The sequence below is a fragment of the Quercus lobata genome, chromosome 7 (genome assembly GCF_001633185.2).
Source record: "Quercus lobata isolate SW786 chromosome 7, ValleyOak3.0 Primary Assembly, whole genome shotgun sequence".
NCBI classification, from domain to species: domain Eukaryota; kingdom Viridiplantae; phylum Streptophyta; class Magnoliopsida; order Fagales; family Fagaceae; genus Quercus; species Quercus lobata.
In genome coordinates, this window is record NC_044910.1 from 44,153,306 (window position 1) to 44,179,067 (window position 25,762).

At 36.5% G+C, this 25,762-nt stretch overlaps 1 protein-coding gene and 1 pseudogene across 1 annotated transcript; both read right to left on the reverse strand.

Moving 5' to 3' along the window:
• Positions 1-3,978: 3,978 nt before the first annotated feature.
• LOC115952102 lies at positions 3,979-7,516 on the reverse strand (annotated as a pseudogene).
• Positions 7,517-10,181: 2,665 nt separating this feature from the next.
• Positions 10,182-14,009, reverse strand: LOC115952784 (phenylalanine ammonia-lyase-like). The gene is made up of 2 exons (XM_031070054.1): positions 13,415-14,009; positions 10,182-12,192 (listed from the first exon to the last, which is right to left on the reverse strand). Exons 1-2 carry the CDS (start codon positions 13,795-13,797, stop codon positions 10,443-10,445), a joined length of 2,133 nt encoding a protein of 710 aa, XP_030925914.1. The 5' UTR covers positions 13,798-14,009; the 3' UTR covers positions 10,182-10,442.
• Positions 14,010-25,762: the final 11,753 nt, after the last annotated feature.

Below are 25,762 nucleotides of genomic sequence, written 5' to 3' on the forward strand. Positions count from 1 at the left end.
TTCAGAGGCATTGGAATAAAGAGAAAGAAAAGATAAAGTAATGTACTCTAACATGTTAAATAAACTTATGTAATTATGCTGAAGACTCTTTTTTCGCCTCACATGGCATTACTTCATTGGCAACCTACGCCACGTCAACATATTATTGATTTTTTGGGTAAATCTCTTTAAAACCCAAAATAAGCTTATATCTCATGGAATGGGCTCACATGGCCCATAAGATCCTTACTTCAAGAGGCGGATTCATGGACCACATTTCCTCTTCATCAATTGGGATCATAACCCCACGACATCATCAACATCAATATATGGATCGGATTTAAGCAATGAATCAAATCTCATAGCCCATATTACCTCTCTTACACTCATGGCAAGCGGCTTCTTCAACAGAAGCCCATATTTACGCAAAATGACAACAAAACCCAAGGTATGTCATCTCATCTTTGGCTTATGATCCAAGCTCATGAGTCTTCTTGGGGAAACTTTGGGAGTTGTGGTTTGGAAGGTCAAGAGGTATATTCAGTAAAGCTCCAGGGTTTAAAGTTGATAAAAGAAACATGTTACTTGGCGTGTCTTCTCCAACTCCCTAAACTCTAATGAGTTTGTGTGTAGTGGGTAACATATGGTAAGCATCTCTTATCACATAGCACTTAAAATGATAAAATTTCCCATTATTCTTTTCCTAAAATTTAATATTCATCATATGACAAACACTCAAAAACTCCAACCATCTAAATGTTAAGAAAATAACTATTCATTCAACCTATAGCTGTTCCTATACAAATTTAGAAACTTCATTATATTATTCTATATAAACTATATTACTACTTTTAGCTAAAATCCAATTTAAACACATGACCTAATCTGATTGGTTGTTTTTAATCTTCAAATACATAAAATATTCATGATATCTCTAATACCTAGCTACTGTTTGCCACAATCAGACCAAATATTCCTCTGCTAGCTGCTAGTGCAGAGCATTAAATGCTCTTCTTGCTCACCAAGATTAAATCACAACACAATGAGACCTTGACTAAATCTCTAAAGCTTCATTAACTTTCAACCAATCATTCTATTACTTACTAAAAATGTGTTGTAATAGAATCTTGAATAAAAAACACAAACACTCAAAGAATGAAACATTTCTAGCAGAACACTAGTCAGTGTGTTCAACACTTGACACCTGGCTGAAAGTGATATCATCAGTCATTCAATGCCCAAATCCCAGTAGCCTGACATTTAACCTCATCTACTTCTGTCCCAAGCAACAGCTGTCTTATGATAGCTGTGACAGCTTTTCCAGACAGTTGGGATAGCCTTTTCAGAATAGCTTTAACAGTTGATCCAACAACCTTAACATTACTAATTTTCCTCATTTGGCTAAAAATTAAAACCAACTAAAGAAACTATCTTTTTCTTGTTAAAATACTTTCCTTTTCTGCTGCTCTTTCCTCTAGCAGCTATTACCCAAAACAGCAAGAATACCTTAAAGCTAAACATACCATTTTTGGCCAAATCTTAGGATGGAATTTCTAAAGATTCATTGCTGATTGGGACAGATTTTGGCTGAGATTATTTGCTAAAAACCCCCCCTTAAACTCAACTATAAATATAGTCCCTCTTCAACACACTAAAGGACACCAATAGAGAAGAACAACTCTCTCATAAACTTCTCTATTCTCTCTCCCTCTAATTATCTTCTTAAGCTCTTAATGAAGTTTTGAGCTTATGAGTTTTTAGTTTCCAAATTAGGAACTAAACTCTTCAGCCCTTAGCTCCTAAATGTCCTTCACAAGCTCTATTCCATCCTTCAGCAAAAAATCCCAACAGCAACGCTAAACACACTATAACACCATTAGTCTCTTATACTCATTCTCTCATTCTCCATATTCAGAAAATACATTTATCTTATAGCTCCTATCTCCAAATACCTAAACACATCTCCATACTCTTCTCTTACAAAATCTTCCCTCTTGGAAAGCAATCTCTACAACTTCTCTAGCAGTTATAATCTCATATTTTTACTATCTTTAACCTCCATATTTCTCATACTTCCATATATCATACATATTACACATACTACATCCCACGAAATATCTATATCTTTTACCATCTCCACACTTCTCAAGTGATATCAAATGCTAAAACTAAAAGCCCTACTTATGGAAGACATAAACTTCTAATATTGAAGCCCTTCTCCTAGAAGGCACCAGGATCTCATATCAAAACCCTTCTTATGGAAGGCACAAATCTATCTTACATGAAGCCCTTCTCTTAGAAAGCACAAATACATCTTACAAAAGCCCTCCCATGGAAGGTAATCCTATTCGTAGTTTCACAACAACTAAAAGAGTATTGTCAAGGGGGAAACTCATTTAAGTGCATGATAAGAGGGGCAAGCTTAATCAACCTCTACACACAGCTGTACATACTCTCTCTCCCTCTAGTGGCACCCATTTTTCCTCTTTAATCTTGAAGTTATCAGGGCAAACTGCCTCTCTACCGCTAGGAGTCATTCTGCTAGAATATTATCAATTCACTGACGCTACACAACTGGAGCTACAAATCATACAAAGATAAGTGACCCTACTTCCATATCTTTAAATTTACATCATTGAGTACATAATTGCTTCACCTTTAAATACATATTACTTTATTTCAACTACTATTACAACTATTAATCAAAGCTATTATATCAAACACATATTACATATTTATTCAACCATTATCATAATTCTTAGACTTTGGCTTTAATGGTTTTGTAGGCTTAAAAGTATGCCAGTAGCCATTGGGCCACGTGGCCCAATGTTGAGTTCCGGATGCAACTCCCCAAACACAACCCGGGCCTAGCAAGGTTACCCCTCTAGCGGACAACACGTGGCCAAGCTCTGAAAAAAGGCTCCCGAACAACTTAATCATATGTATTTCCTTCTCTCATTCGTTACATTTCTCTTTTGTTTCCCTTCAATGAAGAGTTTTTTTTTTTTTTTTGGGTGATTATTTCTTGATTTTTAAGAAAATAATAAATTACATTAAGAAGTCAAATGAATTTAAGAAAATATATTTTCTTATTGAAAAAGCAATTATCCTAAAGTTATCTTTCATGTGTCCCAATCCATTGCTCTACATGTTTACATAAAAAAAAAAAAATATATATATATATATATATATATATAAAATGAATGATCATCAAGAATGAAAACTTTTGCTTCAAAGTTTAAGACCCAAAGGCACAGTTGGCCCAACCCACACCTAATCCCTTCAAAATTTCAAATCCAAACAATTACTTAAAGGCCATTAAAGTCGTTCAACAAAAACCGCCACACATGGTCCAAAGTCCAAAATCCAAATCCATACATATGACCTAAACCCACCACAAAACTAATAACCCAAAAGCCATAACTTGTCTCCTATGAATAACAAACTGCTTTTATGTTGATTCAAACACACAAGAACACAATTCATAACTCATAAGACAAGAACTACAAACAAAGTGATGCATAAAAGCAATGAGACTATTGCATCCACATTTTTATTTCCACTTTTTCATATTCTCTAGCTTTTAAATGTGAATATTTTATTCTCTTTTTTTTTTTTTTTTAAATAGTAGTGTAAATAAGTGTAAGAAGATATTATCGGGGTAAAAAAAACCATATGAAAACCAAAATTAATTTAAACCACCCAATTACCCCTAAACTCAATCAGAACATCCTCACCAAATCTAAAACAACGTGTTTTAATTCGAAGCTAATGCCAACAATAAGAGAATGATTTAGGTTAAACAGAAAAAGGAAAAACTATAAAGAAAATAAAGATAAATATTCAAGCTATGGCTATCAATCCCATAACAGTTATAGAAAATAAATGCTAAATAATTCTTGGATGGGGTTAAGAACCTTGTTTCATGTGACAAATAGTCACCAATTAGTCTCTAACATTCAGTGCCACAATTTTATGGTGTCAACATTTTGAAAGTTAATTTACTTATTCAAACACAGATTGTTACCATCGTACGAGGATAGGAGATTCATCTTTTTGCTGAAAATGGATTCAATGATGCTTTAATTTCTTCTAGTGTTCGCCCCTTGGTCTCAAGTACCAACTTTGCTATGAACAGAACAGTTAAGCCACATATGCTTTAGAATATAAGGAATGTTCCTGATAAACAGTAGACATAAATTTAAAACTAAAGTGATCATATTGCAATTTGTATCTAATATAACAACTCTATGAAGAGACAAGACTGGTTTGGCATTACCTACTAAGCTCCAATCCATTAGAAAGTTAAAAACATATGATATAATCCAAGAACCTAACCAGCTAACTAATGTCACAAGGCTACCTGCTGAGCCCTTCATGTTTATGGGACATATCTGAGACAGAAACCACTCCATTCAGTCAATCATAGACCTTCATGGAAATTATTTGACAATAAAAGATGAAGTTTTAAGTCTGATAAGGTAAATCTACCTCTGACATTATAACCCAAGGAATTCCTCCTATGCCTAATGAGAAAGATCCAGTGTACACCTGATTGCAGAACCAAACAGATAAATTCAACTTAAACAATCTTTAAACACCAAGAATTTGGCTTAAATTAACAGTTAACATCAACAAGGGTATAAGGTTGGAATTGTGACCCTCAAGCCAATTGCCCCATTAATATAGATTGAGAACTGTAATAGATAACTAAAATCAAATCATAAAGATGTACAACTTTATGCAAGACCTTCTACAAATACTCATGCTTCCAAAGCAGCAAGAAGTATTTCCAGATTGCTACTAACTGGTTAAATACAACCAAAGGTAATGGTAGTAAATGGCTTCAGTTTAATTATCTTTAAACTTAATAGGACTACCACACTCAATATTTGAAGACCATGGAGAAAATGACAAAAGTTGGAGAAAAAAGCAAAATTAAAACTTTTCATGGACTATTCTTCCTTTGGTTATATTATAAGAACAAAAAACTGTCCTTGTGATAATTTCGATACCAGTACACCAACAAGTGCTAAAATTGGCGTGGTCTCAATCCATGATTGAAGATCCTGCGCAATTGAAGCTTTAATCTTTTAACAAAATATCTAATAAACGGAAGAAACTAGATTTCAAGAGAAATAGATTTTTCTCAAGAAAAGACGTGCAAGAAGAATGACAATCCCATAAGCAAGCAACTTAAGCATGTTCCTGCTGTAGAAACCTGTGAAGATAGTGGGATTCAAACTTATTTTCATTCAATTCCATCACACAATAGAGATGTCTCAGCCTTCTTACCAATAGAAGTGGTCGTTGTCCAGATTTATCTATCAGAATTATCCCCAATACCGTCAATGGAATTTGTAAAAAATCATCTTAATCACTTAAAAAGAATTAAGCAAAGGCAAATGTTGGATTACACGAGAGAGTCAAGAACCTAAACAATGACCATTGCTGTGGTCCCAGTATTACTTGAAAACCCTGTCAGTGACAAAGTATTCCTCTATTCAACTTCCATTACTTGTTAACTATAGATAGCATTAAATAAGGGGAAAAATAATAAAAAGAAAAAAGAAAATCCTTTTTTTACAAGCTGATATTAATATAGCACTTGCATAAAATGCAATTCCATTGACTCCTCCAAATTGTTGTAGTACCATCAGGACAAGTCCAACCTAACCTACTTTTATGTTAGCAACTAAAAGATCAAATCTTTCTAAAGAATGAAACATGCAACCAAGATTATAATAGAAAAGCTTACAATGAGTGAATTGTTAGGCTTTGTGGAGTCTAGTTGTGTTTGATCCAGATTATGACCTAACCCCAAATAATATTGTTATAGTTTTTTAATGGGAAATTTTTTGAGGCTTAGTCCATGGAATAGAGGCTTGGGCCGATAGACCCAAGCCATAGCGTTCTTGGGGGTCTCGGGGGCAATGCCCTCGGGAAAAAAAAATTGGCCTGTTTTTGTAGCCTATTGTGAATCCTGTGCACAGGATATAAAAACTGTTGTTTTGGAGATTAGGGTTTGATGTTGTTTTGAGAGAGAAAACTGTACTACCGCACTCTTTATTTTTCCCTAAGAATAGTGAAATCCCTGCAACATTGTGGACATAGGCAAATTGCTGAATCACGTTAATATTGTCTTGTGTGCGATTATTTTTCTTTGGCGTATATTTTTTTTTCTATTTTTACATCTCATAGATTTGGGAATTTCGTACGTATTCCCATCATGAATGAGCATATTTCCATTGGAATAAGTCAAGAATACTAGCTTTAGAAAGCCGTTGAAGGGTTTTCGTGTACTCCTGTAAAATGATTCAAAAACATGTCAATACTTGGTTTTAAGCAAAATTTTTGGGAAAAATTCAAGACTGTGTTGAAGGATGTAATTTTGCTGGTTAAAATGGAAACAAAGAGTTATTTTCTCATTGATGTCTAAAGTCTAGAAGTTACTCTAATCTCAGCAGCTTCTTGAGAGATATCAGTGTTTTGCCCCCTAAGGTGCTGTAGAGCAACTTCACACTCTTTCTTTCAACCAATTTTTTCCTATTAAAAAAAAAATCATATAAGCATGTCAATCAATTCTTAAATTTACTTTGCCACTTTATAGCATTTAGACATGTTTGTCAAATCACATCTACTTGGCTAAAAAGAATAATGGAAATGGCAAATGGTTAGGAAAACTTTAACTCTATTTTTTTTTTTTCAAGTGCATTATCTTGAGAGCACCTTTTGTTAGAATAGTCACATGTGAATGGTGTGGTTTGTTATAAGTAATGAAGTATCACATTAATCAATATCAATATCAATCAATCAATATATATATATATATATCTGTGTGTTTGTGTGTGTGAGAGAGAGAGAGAGAGGGCATGAGGTTATGTCATATGGTGTTCTATTAGAGCAACTTTTGCATTTGACCTTCCACATCACCTCTTGAAAAATGGAATTTTAACATCTTTTTTGAAATTGAAAGGATGCGGGTTATTTAATAGCTTCAGCAAAAATCATTGAACCAGTTCACCTCTCTCTCTCTCTCTCTCTCTCTTAACTATTCAATTCCCAATAATTTTTTTTAAGAAACAGTTTCCATTTAAATTTAATGCACACAATTGTGTTTCTTTATAAATCAACATCTACATCATTCTTTTCCCTTTCAAAAAAAAAAGAAAAATCTATAACCTTTGTATCTGGCTAAATTGGTGTAAGGGTTACGTGGAGAATAAAGAGAGAGCCTCTCTATCTACAATCAATCAATCAATCAATCAATATGTATAAAGAGAGAGCCTCTCTATCTACAATCTTCCAAACTCCCTCATTAGTCTCTCTAGTCCACAACTCTCTCCTCTTGATGTCTCTTAGCATACCTAAACCATTCCTCAATTACACAAACCTATGGCTTTTCAGCTCTTCCTATTCTACAAATCAGTCTCCACTCTTACGGTATTTGACATACATTTGGTCTTACTCTTAACCTTGAATAAATGACTTCAAAGGGTTTCAAATATACCACCGAGGTGCGCTCCACGCTTTTCATCGATTTCACTAGGTTTATAAATCTCTCTATCTCTCCTTCTCTAAAAATTCAAATGTTATGCTCTTCTCTTTCTCATTCAATTTTTAAAAAAAAAAAAAAAAAAAAAAAAAAAAAAAAAATCAGATTATGAGCTTCTTTGAGAGTCTTGGGGATTCTATAGGGGAAGGCTTCGACGCCAGCCCTTGAAACTTTGTCTCCAACAAAGCACATCAAGGAGCTTTTTTTATTATTATTATTATTTATTATCCGTATGTACTCCTACCTATATTCTCTGTTTATTAGCACCTCAGAAATTTTTACTGAAAATTTTCCTACCAAATATCATTGTATTCTTTATTTGTCTTTTAATGTTGTGAATGATTCTAGGAAGAAAGCGCTAATGCAAAAGATTGACAGTCGACCTGTTAAGCTAAAGAAAGAAGCTTTGTTTGGGTTTTTTTAATGCTATATAGTTAAATTCCTTCTTGGCAGCTCTAATGTGTCAATGGCTATATGGGAAAAATCTTTTTCAATAGCTCTATTTTGTCCCAAGACCTTTTTTTATATGCCATACCAATTAAGAAAAGACAAATGACCAAGAGCAATCTTTGAAATTCCTAGAGCCACAGATGTTTGTCACTTGCATGAGTTACCTTGTGGTTAATAAACTTGCTATATTTGACATGACCTTGAATCATATTATGATGAATATTTGGGTCATTCACAATTACAAGTTGCTCTTGAAATTTTGTCCTCAAAATTTTCTGGCTTCATAGGCATAACCTTGGTTGGATTGTGGTTTCCGAAGAGCTTTTCTACACATAACAAATTTCTAGTAATCGCATTGTTTGTGCCTATCTCAACAGTATAGGGTATTCGTGGTGTGATTTGGTGTGGTTTTGGGCCATTTTAAGTACTACATTTTGCGATGTGGTTTAACCAAAACTATAACCACACTACATCTCAATTTTGTGGTCACATGTGTGGCAAGGTGCAATTTAGTCGGTTTTGAGATGGTTTATTTTTTAAGATGTCATGAGCAATTTTTAATTTACTATTAATAATTATGACAATTTGACAGTAATTTTTTTTACAAAATATAACTTATGTTATAAAAAAAGTAACACAAATATATACAAAACAAAAAATATTTCATGACAAATTGACAGTAAACTAAAAGTACTATAAACATATTATATACACAATATATATATATATATATATATATATTAAACTTTTGAACTTTTGATTTTGTGAGAGTATGAGTATGAGATGGAGAAGTGAATGATGTTTAGAACTTTTGATTTTGTATTTAACCAAAACGGTGTCATTTTAACATGAAATTAGAATGCACTAACACTAGACTAGCCACTTACTTCATATAATATTAAATTGTTATGTATATTTAATATAAAATAAATAAATATATATGGGTGAAGTGCGGTGCGATTTTTTGTGGTTTTCTTATCATAAAACCATACCTTTTTTTTTGAGAAGATATCATAAAACCATACTTCGTACCACACAATGCAATGCGGTTCATTATGATTTGTGGTGTGATGTGTTTACTTCATTTTGCAAGTGGTTTTGGTCGGTTTGGGTGTAGTTGTGCGGTTTTGTGAACAGCCATGCTTCCTAAATTATTAGTGAGCAGTCTATTCTCATAGATTAGGAGGTAAAATGTAATTTTACTTATTTCACCAAATCATTAAAAGAAATTAAAAAAAAAAAAAAAAAAAAAAAAAAAAAAAAAAAAACATTAAATAGATGGAGAATAAGCGGGGAATATCTTTGCTACAATACCATAGTTGTACCCCAACTCCACGAAAGCACTAGTGGGCAAGGGGTCGGGGACATGGTTTTGTTTTTTCAAGCGCCACCCATCCCATTTTTGGATTCGACCTTCATCCCCAAACCCCATGGAAATGGGTCCCTTGACCACTGTCCTTCGTCGTTCAACAGCAAGTCTAGCTAAAATATGTATAATTTTTTACATTAATAACTAGCTTCTCCATATAAAAACATGAGAATTCTATATGCTGTAATCTAAACAAAATATCATTAAACTTGTTTAATTTCACATCTGACAACGGAATGAAACCCCTTTTGTTAATGTAAGTAGCAACTAGAAATTTAAAGAACCATGATATGTCAAGGAGTTGATATCCTATCATCAATCACTGCCGATTTTTCAACTGAGCATGAATAATGGTCGAGGAGCTACCAATTTCATCTTGTGGACCACCTTTGGTTGAAGCCCAGCAACATAGCTATTATCTTCCATGAAGTTATGATTAGCCCAAATTCTTTATACAAATTAAATGGGTACACTTGTACAAAATGTCATAAAAGACCAATTCTTCCAAGGAGAGTCAAATTGGTCAATAACGATGGATTAATAATCAGGTTGGAGTCGTACAGTGTCAAAACTAGAAAGTGGCAATATATCCTAGAGTCTCAAAATGAAAATGGCATAAAATTTGGGCAATGTGGATGATGGGTTTCAGTCATGTTGTCAATTATGTCAAGCATGGCATGAAAGAGTGAGTGAGCTCACCTCTCTTAGCTCCAAAGTTTGTAAAGTTCAACACAACTTCAAGTAAGTCAGCAAAATTTCATTTTGGTTGAGTCAATATTGCAGCTAAACCTTAGTGACCTCCAGTGCTATTTAAAAAGAAGTCAAAAATGGGAAAGAAAATGTTTTATTACTACTGCTATATTGATAAGAGTGTCATTCCTAAATGACTCCAAAAAGTAGTAAGCTGTGATACTGATCAAAGTGTAAATGAATTCTTTCAGCATTTGATGCAGTCCACATGACTAATTTTCAAATCACAATATTTTTTTAGCTAACAGAGGCTTTTTGCTCTTTTCAATTATTATATCTTAGCAGGAGATACAGCAGCATGGGGATTAGAGAAACAATATTCATACATATCAAAATAGTTTAGTTGATTGGAAGAGGAGCACCATTCCATTCCTTGAGGCAATCCAACATTGGATCAATGAGCTTTCCCTGAGACATAGCTGTGAACACCTTGTCAAAATCCTCACCAGAAGACCTGGTCTTTTCCCCAGTCAGCAATTCAGTCCCTAACTCTTCCCTCACAAACCTGTACAATGGATATGATCTGCATTCCTTAATCCTGTTTGCAATTTCTGGATTTCCACCCTCAAGCGCAACTCTTGCTCTCTCTACCTCTTTTGGCAAGGCGGACTTAACTTCTTCCTCGAAAGCTACAATCTTTTGAAAGATAGATGTGCTTTCATTCTTCTCAAGTTCGCCATTTCTCAATGCGTGTTCAACAAGTACTTGCCTCAGTTTTTGCATCAATGGATAGGTAGCACTGCAGGGGTCATCAACATAGGCAAATACGTATTCCCGATCAACCACGTTGAGCAAATCCTTCTCACAGAATCTGGATGGGTGAAGCTCTCCATTAACACCAGTTGCTAGAACTCTCCTAGCCACATGGCTTACAGTATTCTTGACAGCGGTCTTCAAATTTTCCTCCAAATGCCTCAAGTCAATAGCTTGGCATAGTGCTATCAAAAATGTGGAAGACATGAGCTTCAAAATATCAACAGCTTCTTCTGTTTTCCTTGAAGAGATCAATCCCAATGAGTTCACATCTTGATTGTGCTGCTCAGCACTTTGGACATGGCTAGTAACTGGATTTGCCAGATATTGAAGTTCAGAACAATAGGCCGCCATGGCAATTTCGGCCCCCTTGAAACTATAATCCAAACTTGGATCCCTACTACCATAAAGATTTGATGGCAACCCATTGTTGTAATAATCATTGACAAGCTCAGAAAATTGTGCAAACATGAGTTTTCCTATGGCTGCAATAGCCAAACGTGTGTTGTCCATTGAGACACCAATTGGGGTCCCTTGGAAGTTACCACCATGCAAGGCCTTGTTCCTAGAAACATCAATCAAAGGGTTATCATTTACCGAGTTAATCTCCCTTTCAATCGATTTGGTTGAGTATCTGATAACTTCAATCTGTGGGCCAAGCCATTGAGGAGAAGTTCTGAGAGCATAGCGATCTTGTTTTGGCTTCTGCAGGGGATCTATTTCATGTAACCTCTCAGATTCTTTTACATAAGCACTTCCATCTAAAATGTGCTCCATAATAGCTGCAGCTTCAATTTGGCCAGGATGGTGCTTCAATTTGTGTGTCAAATGGTCGGTAAATTCAGGCTTTCCTTGCATTACTTCTGCGAAAATTGCTGATAAGATTTCTGACAGAAGAGTTAGAAGGTTGGCCTCGAAAAGAACCATAGAAGCCAAGCCAGAACCAACAGCTGTGCCATTCACAAGAGCAAGGCCTTCTTTTGGCTGTAACTCAAAGAACCCGGAATTGATACCAGCTAGTTGGAAGGCTTGAGCAGCATCAAGGGATTCACCAGAGGGTCCAACGGCTTTAGAATTGGGGCGGCCAGTTAGCAGTCCAGCAATGTAGGATAGAGGGACAAGATCACCAGAAGCAGTGATTGTACCGCGAAGTGGCAAGACAGGAGTGATGTTTTGGTTGAGTAACTTGGTGATGGCCTCCAAGACTTCAAATCTAATGCCTGAGTATCCTTGGAGAAGGGTGTTGATCCTCACTAGCATTGCAGCTCTTGTTGCTGAGTGAGACAATGTGTGGCATGTCTCTGTTCCATTGCCAAATATTCCAGCGTTCAAAAATCTGCAGCGACAACATTCATCATTTTAGATTAGACATGATAAAATGATCGTTTCATAAATTTTGAAACAAAAAATACTCACTATGGTATTAAAATAGATGGGGATGATTATTAAAATTAAATGACATGGATTTTAATGAAACAAAATAAGCAGAACACTTTTGTTCAAATGTCTCTAGCACCTAAAATATATTCAGGTTGGCCAAGAAGGTGAGTTTAGATTTTAAAAATTAAAAAATTATGAGTTCAAATTTTAGGGGTAATTGGAATTAACAAAGGTGTGGAAGAAATCCTTCTAAAATTGGAGGAAATTCTATCCTTTTAGTAAAAAAAAATTGGAGGAAAATCTAGATGAATAATATTTATGTTTTTGAAAACACTTAAATTTATTTTGAGAGAATGGGTATAAAGGAAAAAAATTAACCATGATGTGATGATTGCCCTCCATAAAATATGATTAAATTAATTATTAATTTCTTCACCATAATGATAGGGTTTGAATAGTTTGATATCACTCCAACAACTATGATATGATTAATTAATTAAAAACTATCATAACACAATTAAAAGTCTAACCAAACCCTCAACAGCGTTTGTGCCAAACAAGAGCTCAACAATTTACCCCAAAAAGAAACATGGGGTTTCTGATTAGGTTAGGTGATCAAGAATATCAAACATTCCTGACTCAAAATTGTAGCAGAAATAAAAATTTAGAGAAATTAAAAAAAAAAATATATATATATATATATATATATATAAGAATCAAAATTATTTGTTATGACACGGTCTATTTCATTTTCAATTAGTCTTAAAAGCTCTTTTATTTTCAATTCTTAACATCAATTTACATTTTCAGTTACTCTTAAATATTTTTGAAAAAAAAAATTAGCATTTTTGAGTTAATAAAAATAATTAATATATTAATTAGTTTTTTTTATATCATTTGCTTGTATATTTTATATATTTATATACAAATAACATTATTATTTAATTTTTGTAATTAATTAATTCAATTAATATAGCCCCTTATATAAGGAGAAATTCTATAATATATAATTATATATATATATATATATTTGAAATTACTTTTCCTGACACCACCGCTCTCCCGTGTCAACTCACAAATACTGCACCGACTCAGTTCGACCGAGTCAACTCAGCCACCGAAAGTTTCAAGCTAACGTAAAACTGAAGAAAAAGGTGTACATAAAAGTTATAGCTCACCTAATCAACTCGGTCTGAAGAGCTCCACCTTGCTTGGTTCGCCTATGAGAAGTAGCACCAAACCCAGTAGTGACACCATAGCTATCTTTACCCGACTCCATGCTCTCCATAACCCAGTCACTGCTGGCCTTCACGCCAGCCCTTTTTGACTCGGAAAGCTCCACCTCGACTCGTGACTCCCTCATGGCTATGGCAGCCACCTGTGATATCGTCAAGGTCTCACCTCCGAGCTTCACCAATGGCTTCCTGAACTCGGCCACCATGCGCTTCACCTCGTCTAAATGAGACCCTTTGAGTGATTCAGCAGCCACACCCCAACTCAGCGAGTCATGGCTAATGCAAAGACCACCCTCATCACTGCTTTTGTTAACATTGGTTCCCATGTCGACGAATGACCCAATTGAAAGAGAGAAATAATGGCAAGAAAAAAACTGAGTTTTTGGGGTTTGAATGAAAAAGTATAGGAAATCTTGCTCACTAGCTTAGGCCCGTTTGTAAGGATTTCCTGGTTTGTGAAGAAGGGTTGTGAGGCTTAAATAGATGGCAACATGGCATTGGCATGGAGTTTTTGAATTGTTAAGCGCTGTTTGGTGACGTTGTTCATTGTTGGTATTTTTAAGAAACATGTGAGTTAAAAATTTAAAAAAAAAAAATTGCTTAAATTACCACACCAAACAACTCTTATTCAGTGACGAGGCAGAGGTTTTTGGTAGGTAAGCTTTTTAAGGAAAAGAATACAACAAAGGTAGTGGCTCCGTGAGGGACCCATGGGGGTTGGTTGAAAGTCTTAATTCTGATCATAGGATTGTTATTTCTATCCCACGGTTGAGAACTCGCAACGTGGCACCACTAATGCACGTTTAGTCTTTATTTGGTGGGGCCCGGGTTGGGTTATTAGTAGAAGGGTAAAAGTTGTTGCACGCAAGCCGTAAACACGCACAAGACAAATTAAAACAATTGATTGGGTCAAGAAAAGTTAACGGATGCCCCAACATTGATTTATAAAATATTTTAGAAAATTTTAATAGAAAAAAAAAAAAAACTGATTTTTAACAACTTTTTTGAAAAATATAAAAAGTTGTATCAAAAATTTTTTTTTTTTAATATTTGGATATATGGCTTTATTTAACTATTTTTACGAATCCGTTTATTTTGCTGAAACTGAAAATTTTTTATTAAAAATACTGTAAATAAAAATTAGTTGAAATAATATAGTGAGACGCATAAATAGTATCAAAAAGTATAGTGAGACCTATGAATAGTAACAAAAATAAACTGAATAGTAAAATCAGATGGCAAAAATAATTTTTGCCAAACACATACTTAATATTAGAATCTTTTAGTACTGGCTGCAGGACTACTTGAGTAAAAAAATGTCATACTATATTTTATTGTAGAGATTTAAGGCTTTTTTTAATTTAAAATGAGACAGTTTTCTATCGTTTGTCTCAAAAAAAAAAAAAAAAGCAATAAATTTTTTCTATTATTTGATTTATTTCGGACCATGGTTATGAAAATGGTTAACTGATATGGTTGGTGGAGATTGAAAATAAAATATTGAACTCTCAGTTAGGTTCTGGTAGATCCTCAGTCCCAACAAATAAAAGTACCTTGTACGCTAAATCGATTGTGGTTCACTCGCCAGTTAAAGGTTCTTATACTCTGTACAAAGGAGGGGATAAAAATATATCACTTTTTCTTTATACCGTTAACTGAAGAATATTCACATTTACAACCTGACTGTGAATTAAAGAGAATTAAGGAATAAATTCGATATTAAGGGGATTGACTTGCATACTATTAATGATTTTAATATAAAATGTTATAAATTGATGTGACCAAGAATATAATTTGAGCTAGTGAGTCACTTTTTTTTTTTTTGGTCACAGCTAGTGAGTCACTTTTACAACAATTAAAATAAACATTTAAATTAGAACCTATATGAGTGAAGTTTATGGTGTGTTTTCCCTCTCACTTGCATGTATATTTATTTTTCAAAAAAATAAATGATTAAACATTTAAATTGCTCTTTTACAATTAATGACACATAGGTCTATTAAATTAATTATACCCTAACATCACTTAAAGAAAAAGAAAGGCTTGTTACATAAAAAAATTCTAATTTAATCTAATTTATTTAAAAATATTAATAATAGTGGGTTCCAGTTAGCTCAACTAGTAAAGTCTTTAATGGTTAAATAAGAGATCTGGGATTCAATCTATGCCTATACCAAAAACCAATTATTATCAAGAGCAGACGCCATAGGTTGAAACTCTCTTAAAAATATATATATATATATAAAACTATTAATCATAGTTGTCAATATCGTATCGTGTACAAATTAAAAGTTATGTATCATAAAGACATATCATAATTGCTCATAAATCGTTTGATACATAAGTGCATATCATATGAATCGTATTATATCGTTAAATTGTATATATCTACAATACATAGACATGTGGGTATATGGTTTTATTTGATTTAAATAAGTTGTTATATTTTTTTAACACAAAATTATTTGAATACTTAATTGAGTCCAATAAAATAACATGTCTATGAGTTTTTTTTCCCCTCTTTTATTTCTCGTACAAAAGGTGGACTACACACTTGACACTTTGCTTTCATATTTGCAAATTTCTTTTTTATTCTATGAATAATGTATTAAATGAAAATAAAATTATTTTTTATTTTGTTATTATTTTTATAAGTCTAAGTAGCTAAAATGCCAAGAAAAAGTTATTAGAATAAAAGAACAATAAAAAAGATGGTAAATGTTGATGATGATGAAGAACATGTCAATGAATAAATAATTTTGCAAGATGATGAACATGATGTTAACATATTATTACTTCTGAGTTTAATCAATTTGAATATGCATGTTATAAACATATGTTAATTTGATTTATTTAGTTAGTTTTGCTAAATATTATTATATAAGGAATGATTAAAATGTTCATTAATTAAATATATTTTGGATTTATAATGAATATATATTTTTTATATGTATATCTATAACTTTTTATAATTTTATTAGATATTTGTCTATTTTATGATACAATAGATGATATAAAAAAATAAAAAATCAATTCATGATATGATTCAAGTTTTAATAACTTCGGCTATATATTTGTTGTGTTTGCTTCTTCTATAAACTGACTTGTGGCTATTCATCTAGGGATCTAGAATGAATTAAATAAATAATGCCACGTGGCAAGAAATAGTCAGTACACATCATGTTTATGAACTCATGTGTCATGTGTCAACAAATGTAAATACATCTTTAATGTAGAATCTTTAATATATCCTTAAATCACTCTCAGAAACCGAAATTTTAAGAGCAATTAAATGTGCAAGTTGTGCATCATAAATAGCACCATAATTGGTGTAGGGACACGATTTTTAACGACCCAAGGATGACTTTGGGTTCGTATGTAAAGGGCCCGAACAATATGATTTGTAGAGAGTGAGTTTGGAAAGGCAGGACTTTGGTCGTCAGACGGGGGTTTAGTCATGTTTCCCATGCAAGCTCATACGAAGATAAGTTTGGCTTGTATAGCTAGGCCTTACATCGAACTGGTTTGAAAGGTTGGACTCCTCGGACTTAGTCCGAAGGGAATTACATTCTCACCATTCCTCCGTTTTTGTTGGATCCCCCCCCCTCCTTTTTAGCTCTCTTTTCCCTTTTATACTAGTATTCAATTCCCCTTCTTCATCTACGTGTCAGTTTCTCCTTGTTTGGGGCAATTACTCGTCCTATCAATCCTCACGTCAAAGTGGTTGGGAAAAGCTGGATAGCATGGTATGGGGTATGAGCTTGTCAGGTGCTGGGCTCCACGTTATGGTGTTGGCAGCTTTCTCGCTTATACTGCTTTTGTACTGAGTTTGTCCTTTTCTTCAGGCGTTTTGTGAGGCGTTGAGCGTGAAGTTGTCCTCGGCTACATTCTTGGACCATTAAGGGGTTCTCATCATACCTCCTCGGCAGTAGAGCTCTTCAGCTGGGGCTTTGGGCTCTTAATGTGAAGTGGGCCGGGATTCCAAATTTCATGCCCCACAATAGCCCCTCAAAATCCTGCTTCCCGACTTTTTAGTTGGGGAGGAGGGTTTTGGTGATGCTGAGCCCACCTCGTGACTTGCTCAAGTTCCGTACCTTACTGCTGCTTGTGTTCTTCCATTTGCATGGGAGATGTGCCGAATTAAGAGGCATTACTTTATTCTTCATCCGCGCAGTGTCCTTTGTCGTTTCAGTATTCGAGGCGCGCCTTCACGAGGACCTTTAAATCTTGCGGTGGCGGATGGTGTTGGAAATTGTGCCAAAGCTGCCTTGTCCGCAGCGTTTCTTGGGAATCTGCTCAAATTAAATAACACCACCTTACCCTTTATATAAGCAGGATAGGTGGCTGTTCTCCTGGCATATAAACCCTTTTGCTCTCTTCAAAATTATAACCTTTTATCCATAACCAGTTCCCACATCCACTGTCGTCTTCCCTTAGTGCAATATGTTTGAGGCTTGGGTGGAGGTGGAGGAACCTTACCCGCCACAGAGGTACCGGACCCTTCCAAGACTTAAGGTGGTATGGTCTGGGCAGGGGAGGCACAGATTTAAGGTGACCTCCCGCTTGGATAAGGTGGGAACGGTACCCCCACCTCTTTCAGTCAAAATCCGAAGCAGGTTCTGGTCACATCAGATTTTTGGTGTGTCAGAAGAAAGAATTTTCGCCATCAGCGCCGTCTGCCTTATCGCAGGCGAATTTTTGTGGAGGCTCCTCAACTTCCAGTTCCCGGCACCTTTTCTTCAACGGTGCGGGCCTCAAGTTGGGTTCCCTGCACCTTTTCTTCAGCTGCGCTAGCCCGGAGCCGGGCTCTCTGCACCTTTTCTTCAACGGTGCAGGCCCCACGTTGGGTTCTTTGACTGCCTGAGTTATAGGCAAAAGTATTGAGGAATGGCTTCCTTAGATGAAATTTTGAAGCGACAGCGCGGCTCTTCTCTACACCTCTTCTTCGGCTTTTCCTTCATTCCTTTGTATCTTTACTTTTCACTTGTGTAGTTAGTTTTAATATGAGCTTATTTAAGCTCCTTCATTGTACACTGTACTGTTCTTTTGTCTTAATAAGAAATGAATTTGCTTAATCTCAAATGCTTTTCTTTTCTGCAACAACTACTTTGTGCATGAATATTAAATATACACTTTCCTTTAATGATACTTAGAGCAGGAAAAAACCTTAAAACAAATTCCTACTAGTTTAAACTTACTGACATTATCAAGTATAACAATGGTAATTCTCAATAAATTAAACTCTTGGAACTAACCGAGATAACGGCTGAGCGCTGTGCAATGCATGCAAGACAAATGTCCGAGAACGATAAACTCTAAATAATTCATCCAAGAGGGTAGCCGAGCAGTGAGGGACTTCGATTGTGTTTTTGGTAACATATTACTCTATATTGCATCAATCCCTTTGGTACTGAGGATCCGAGAGTAGACTGGGGAATTCATGCAGTTTAGGGATTAACCCAACTGTTAACGGGGAGTTCTCCTCGGATAGATTCTAAGGTCCATGTAACGTAGTTTTTCTTTTAAGTAGTTGGTTTCCCCATAGGCTTGAGTCCGAGGACCATGCAAGGCTTTGATTCTGTCCAAAACTTGTCGTTTTTCTTTTAAGTAGTTGGTTTCCCCATAGGCTTGAGTCCGAGGACCATGCAAGGCCTTGGTTCTGTCCAAAACTTGTCGTTTTTCTTTTAAGTAGTTGGTTTCCCCATAGGCTTGAATCCGAGGACCATGCAAGGCCTTGGTTCTGTCCAAAACTTGTAGTTTTTTCTTTTAAGTACTTGGTTTCCCCATAGGCTTGAGTCCGAGGACCATGTAAGGCCTTGGTTCTGTCCAAAACTTGTAATTTTTCTTTTAAGTACTTGGTTTCCCCATAGGCATGAGTCCGAGGACCATGCAAGGCCTTGGTTCTGTCCAAAACTTGTAGTTTTTTCTTTTAAGTACTTGGTTTCCCCATAGGCTTGAGTCCGAGGACCATGCAAGGCCTTGGTTCTGTCCAAAACTTGTAATTTTTCTTTTGAGTACTTGGTTTCCCCATAGGCTTGAGTCCGAGGATCATGCAAGGCCTTGGTTCTGTCCAAAACTTGTAGTTTTTCTTTTGAGTACTTGGTTTCCCCATAGGCTTGAGTCCGAGGACCATGCAAGGCCTTGGTTCTGTCCAAAACTTGTAGTTTTTTCTTTTAAGTACTTGGTTTCCCCATAGGCTTGAGTCCGAGGACCATGCAAGGCCTTGGTTCTGTCCAAAACTTGTAGTTTTTTTCTTTTAAGTACTTGGTTTCCCTGTAGGCTTGAGTCTCGAGGACCATGCAAGGCCTTGGTTCTGTCCAAAACTTGTAATTTTTCTTTTGAGTACTTGGTTTCCCTATAGGCTTGAGTCCGAGGACCATGCAAGACCTTGGTTCTGTCCAAAACTTGTAGTTTTTCTTTTGTATTTATTTATTTTTCGAACGTAAGCCCCTAGAGCTGCCCGCGCCATTGGCACTGCAAGGCGTAGCCCCTAACAGAAGTTTATGTCGGAACAACAACTGCATGTCGCCGGAGATGGAGGAAACCCCGCGAACCTCTGCTTGCTAGAAAGTTGACTCCACCGCCACCTCTCCCAACGCGCAAGCCTTCTCACAGACGGCACCAATTGTAGGGACATGATTTTTAACGACCCAAGGATGACTTTAGGCTCGTATGTAAAGGGCCCGAACAATATGATTTGTAGAGAGTGAGTTTGGAAAAGCAGGACTTTGGTCATCAGACGGCGGTTTAGTCATGTTTCCCATGCAAGCTCATACGAAGATAAGTTTGGCTTGTATAGCTAGGCCTTACATCGAACTGGTTTGAAAGGTTGGACTCCTCGGACTTGGTCCGAAGGGAATTACATTCTCACCATTCCTCCGTTTTTGTTGGATCCCCCCCCCCTCTTTTTTAGCTCTCTTTTCCCTTTTATACTAGTATTCAATTCCCCTTCTTCATCTACGTGTCAGTTTCTCCTTGTTTGGGGCAATTACTCGTCCTATCAATCCTCACGTCAGAGTGGTTGGGAAAAACTGGATAGCATGGTATGGGGTATGAGCTTGTCAGGTGCTGGGCTCCACGTTATGGTGTTGGCAGCTTTCTCGCTTGTACTGCTCTTGTACTGAGTTTGTCCTTTTCTTCAGGCGTTTTGTGAGGCGTTGAGCGTGAAGTTGTCCTCGGCTACATTCTTGGGCCATTAAGGGGTTCTCATCATACCTCCTCGGCAGTAGGGCTCCTCAGCTTGGGCTTTGGACCCTTAATGTGAAGTGGACCGGGATTCCAAATTTCAGGCCCCACAATTGGTATTAAAAAAAAACCATAAATGAAAGTTTCTAGAAAATTAATAAAGCCTATTTATCATTGCCAAAAATGATAAATTAAAGTTTTTTAAAAAATAATAATAATAAAAAATTTTGAAAGGATGTTGTGGGGCCCGGCCCAAAATAATGGGCTAGTTAAACTACGGGCCCGTCCGAGAAGCATCCTGTCCGAGGAGAAGTCATAGCCAAAACATTATTCAAACCCAATTGCGATAAAAGAAACCTGTCCGAGGAGTAACTCCTCCTCGAACATTACGAAGTCCGGACTAAGAGCTCGCCCCAACCATTGCAGTTCATCCTCCAAGCATATAAAAAAGAATAAAACCCAAAATATCTCATGGAAAGCTGCCACCACCACATTAAATGTGTCACAACCACCCTCTTGGCCGCATTAATGAGGAAAAGACTCCTGAACAGTACTACCTTGGCCACCGCAACTCACAAGGGAGTGATAAGGGTGCCTGATAGGACAGGTGCTCAAGTGGGGGCTTAGATGATCAACAAGTGTAAGGTTCAGATAAGAAGGAGAGAGCTATATAATGTAGTGGAGTCCCTCAAAGAGGAGAGAGAGAAAAATGTATTCGGGACTCAGGAAATAGAATCTTCTGTTAGATATCCATTCTTATGTTTTCGTTTCTGCAATAATATTGTCCATGCATCAGACCGACTAAGTTTACTGAGGTTAAGTTCTTTGACCCATCCTCTACAAAAATTTATTGTGTGTTGCACCTTGGGCCAAGGCCTGATCAATAGGGTTTGGACCAGAAGAATCGTGCAACTATAGATGTAATTATTGCAGGTTGTCCCTTTTTTTTTTTTGGTTTATAATTATAATTATTTGGTTGTCTAATTTTGTTAGTTGTAAAAGCTTAAAAACAAAAAATAAATCTTATACTATTTTCGTTTCTCTCCCCCATAACTAATTATTATATTATGTTACCTAGCCTGCATATCCTCCAGTTTTGGCCATCTCTATTCTTATGTCTGATTATTTTGTAGGAAACTCTTTCCGTACGTGTTTTTGGATGTCCATTAAATTAGATTATGTTAATATGTTGTCTTCTTGTACAATTAAGAGGACTAAGCTCTTATTTAGTTTTTGGTGGCAGTGAATGGAAAATTTTCTGAAGTATTGTAATGGTACTCGCTCCTTTCATATTTATAGTGGACTCCACCATGAATTGAATGAATGGACTCTATCATAAATGTGAGAGAAAGAAATACAATTTACTATACTCCGGAAGTACCTATAATTCTATGAATTACTCTATTAACAGACTTGTACCCCTTAACTTTATTATGATAAATAGTAATTTCCATAGAGGACCATTATATATTTTAATTTGTGGTGATAAAAGTTTTCTCAGCATTTGTTTTTTTAGCCTGAATTGTCCGTAGTTAACTCGTTTCAGACTTTGGACAGCAACATTGAATGGACTCACGTCATAAAAAAGTATTTCACCATTGAATTTTCCTTAGTTTTCTATGGCTAAGAAAGAAATTATGCATACGTAGCCAAAAAAGAAAAAAGAAATTATGCACACCCACTGACTATTCAGAGTTAAAAAGAATTGATAGAATTCAATGAGTTCAAGTGACACTTCATCTAATAAGGAAATTGGAAATTGATGATAAGATCATAAGTTGAAACCTTTCGGAAAGTAAATTTACATCATTCTATTTTGACAATAAATTTTAGTTACTTCATTATATTTTGGTAGGAAGCTCTAAAATAGGCCTAAATAACAAATATACATTTATATCTATTAGGGGTTTTTTTTTTTTGGGAGAAAATATCTATTAGGTTTTAGATTGACAATATTCGTTGACAATGCAATATGAAAAGGATTTGTAAAATGAGAAAATCTAGAGACATAAAAAAATTGAAAATCTTCTCAAAATTTTTTTTTTGTGACAAATAATTTGACATCTGATAATGTGGCAAATTTTTGGTGGTACCTAAAAAGGTAATATCGATCAGTGATAGGCTTAAACGAGAACGAGTAAAATCTTGCCAAACATAACAAATGTGAAAAATATTATCAAATTTTTTATGTACTAGTGAAGTGAAAGTCTAGTCATGAATTATATATATATATATATATATATATGAGAAATAATAACTAAATGAGTTATTATTACATAATTTTAGAACTCGTTTCTAACTAAATGGATGATTATTATTATAGAAAATGCATAATTTTTTATATTAGTCCTTATATATAATATCTCTAGCTAATTAAAATTATCAATAAAATATTTTCTAATTATATTTTTTATAATTCTTTATTTTTTAATGAAGAGGGTGATTTGAATTCAAGCAGTTAAATCTTTCTAATCCTTACATAAATAAGGTTATCATAAAATAATTCATTCCAAATTTAAGATTAAAAAATCAATTGTATCTATACACCCAAAAGAAATTTCATTTTTAAGTCTCATTTTGATATTAAAATCCTTTGTTTTAGTGTTAATTTTATTCAATAGGTTAACACCCTAACTTATACAACATAAGTAATGTCTCTAATTATATTGTGATTTAGCCTTTAAGAACACATATATTAATGTGGGGCCCGGCCCAATATGATGGGCCATTCCAAATTCAGGCCCGTCCGAGGAGCGTCCTGTCCGAAGAGAAACCACGTATGAAGCATTACTCAATCCCAATAAACGCCAAGGAAACCTGTCCGAGGAGTAACTCTTCCTCGGACCTCACGAAGCCCATACGAGGAGCTCTCCCCAGCCACTTCAGTTCATCCTCCCAACATATAAAATGAATAAAATCCAAAATATCCCATGGAGAGCTACCACCACATTAATTGCGCCCCAACCACCCTCTTGGCCGCATTAATGAGAAAATGACCCCTGAACAGTACCGCCTTGGCCTCTGCAACTCACATGGGGAGAGATGAAGGCGTCTGATGGGACAGCCACTCAAGTAGGTGCTTAGATAGTCAACAAGTGTAGGGTTGAGATGAGAGAAGGGAACTATATAATGTAGTGGAGTCCCTTAGAGAAGAGAACGAAAATTTCTGTATAAGGAACTAAAGAAATAAACTTATACGGGTGAGATCCATTTTCATGTCTTTATTTTCTGCAACCATATTGCCCATGCATCAGACTGAATAGACACGCTGAGGCCAAGTTCTTTGACCTATCCTCTACAAATATTTATTGTGGGTTGCGCTTTGGGCCAGGACCTGATCAATCGAATTTGGGCCAGGAAAATCGTGCAACTACAATTGGCGCCGTCTGTGGGAAGAACTAGAGTATCAGCTAGCACAACGGTCAAGCATGGCAGAACTAGGTCCGCACCAGGAGAATCCTCACCAGGCTAACTCTCAACAGACACAACCCGCCGAGTCCCAGAGGCAAAATAACCCCGTCAACCCAGGCCACAGGGGAAATCGTGAGGGAAGTGTGCGTACTATCCGGACAAGCCAGAGTCACACTCAGATAGGTAGTCACGTGTCCCAGAAGCGAAATAGTCACCAGGCCATGCAGCGAGAGATAGATGATCTGAAGAGGAAGCTACGACGAGCACAGCGAAGGCGATCTCCTTCAGACTCAGATAAGTCCTCTAATGCGGAGGATGTGAGTTACCGACGGAGGTCAAGGACCCCCCCAAGTGAAACCTTTACCTACGAAAAGGAACTACGCCCTGTGCGGAAGTATGAGAGCCCATCTAGTAAGGGTTCGGGAAACGACGCCATGAAGAAGGCGTTGGATCAGGTTTCAAGGTCCCCCTTCACGTATAGAATTGAAGGGGCTGAGCTGCCTCGACGGTTCAACCAACCGACGTTCGCCATCTATAGCGGTCGATCAGACCCGGTAGAGCATGTGAGTCAATTTAACCAAAAGATGGCGATCTACTCGCAAAATGAGGCCCTTATGTGTAAAATCTTCCCGTCCAGCTTGGGATCAATGGCGATGAGATGGTTCAACGGCCTAAAGACAAATTCCATAAGCTCTTACAAGCAGCTCACTCGGGATTTCTGCTCTCGCTTTATCACCAACACCAGAGTCCCCAGGCCCCTCGGTTCGCTATTGTCCTTGTCCATGCACGAGGGAGAGACTCTGAAAGCATACTCCGATAGATACTGGGAAGTATATAATGACCTGGATGACAATCACGATGCTGTCGCTATCAGCACGTTCAAAAGCGGCCTCCTCACCGACCATGGCTTAAGGAAATCCCTCACTGGTAAACCGGTTGCCAACGTTGATCAGTTGAGGGATAGGATAGACAAGTACAAAAGAGTGGAGGAAGATCAGCTGCAAGGGAGGGGGAAGGAGAAGGTTATCCACCCCAAAGCAAATGATTTCAGGTCGGAACGGCACAATCATGGTCAGCCGAGGAGAGATTTTTCGCGACAGGCTGGGCAGAGCAACCCGCAAACAGTGAATGCCATATTCAGAGAGCCCGTACAACAGGTACTGGAGAAAGTAAGAGATGAACCCTATTTCCGGTGGCCGGGAAAGATGGCTGGGGAACCTTCCAAACGTAACCAGAACCTGTACTGCCACTATCATCAAGACCATGGGCACACTACCGAGGACTGCAGGAATCTGTGGAATCATCTGGATCAGTTGGTCCGAGAAGGAAAGTTACGTCACCTGCTGCACCCATCGAGTGGCCACACTGGCCAAGCAACACAAGAACCTCGAAAGGACGTGACCTTAAGACCACCCACCGGGACGATACATGTCATCTTCGCTACACCAGGAAGAACGGGACCACCCATCCCCAGGGTGTTAGCTGTAGATCGGCTCCCCTCCGGGAACAGGTAGAGGGAACACAAAAGGTCAAAAAAGGGGAGCTCTTTGATACTGGGTTTCTCGGATGAGGATAAGAGAGGAACTATTCAACCTCACGATGATGCCTTGGTGGTCACTCTGAGGATTGGGGGCTTTGACGTGAAAAGGGTGTTGGTGGATTCGGGAAGTGCAGTAGAGATAATGTACCCTGATC

Coding starts and splice junctions, on each gene's coding strand:
- LOC115952784 (XM_031070054.1), bottom strand. CDS start 13,797: ATGGGAACCAATGTTAACAAAAGCAGTGATGAGGGTGGTCTTTGCATT. Junction 12,193..13,414: donor CTTCAGACCGAGTTGATTAG/GTGAGCTATAAC, acceptor TTGTCGCTGCAG/ATTTTTGAACGCTGGAATAT.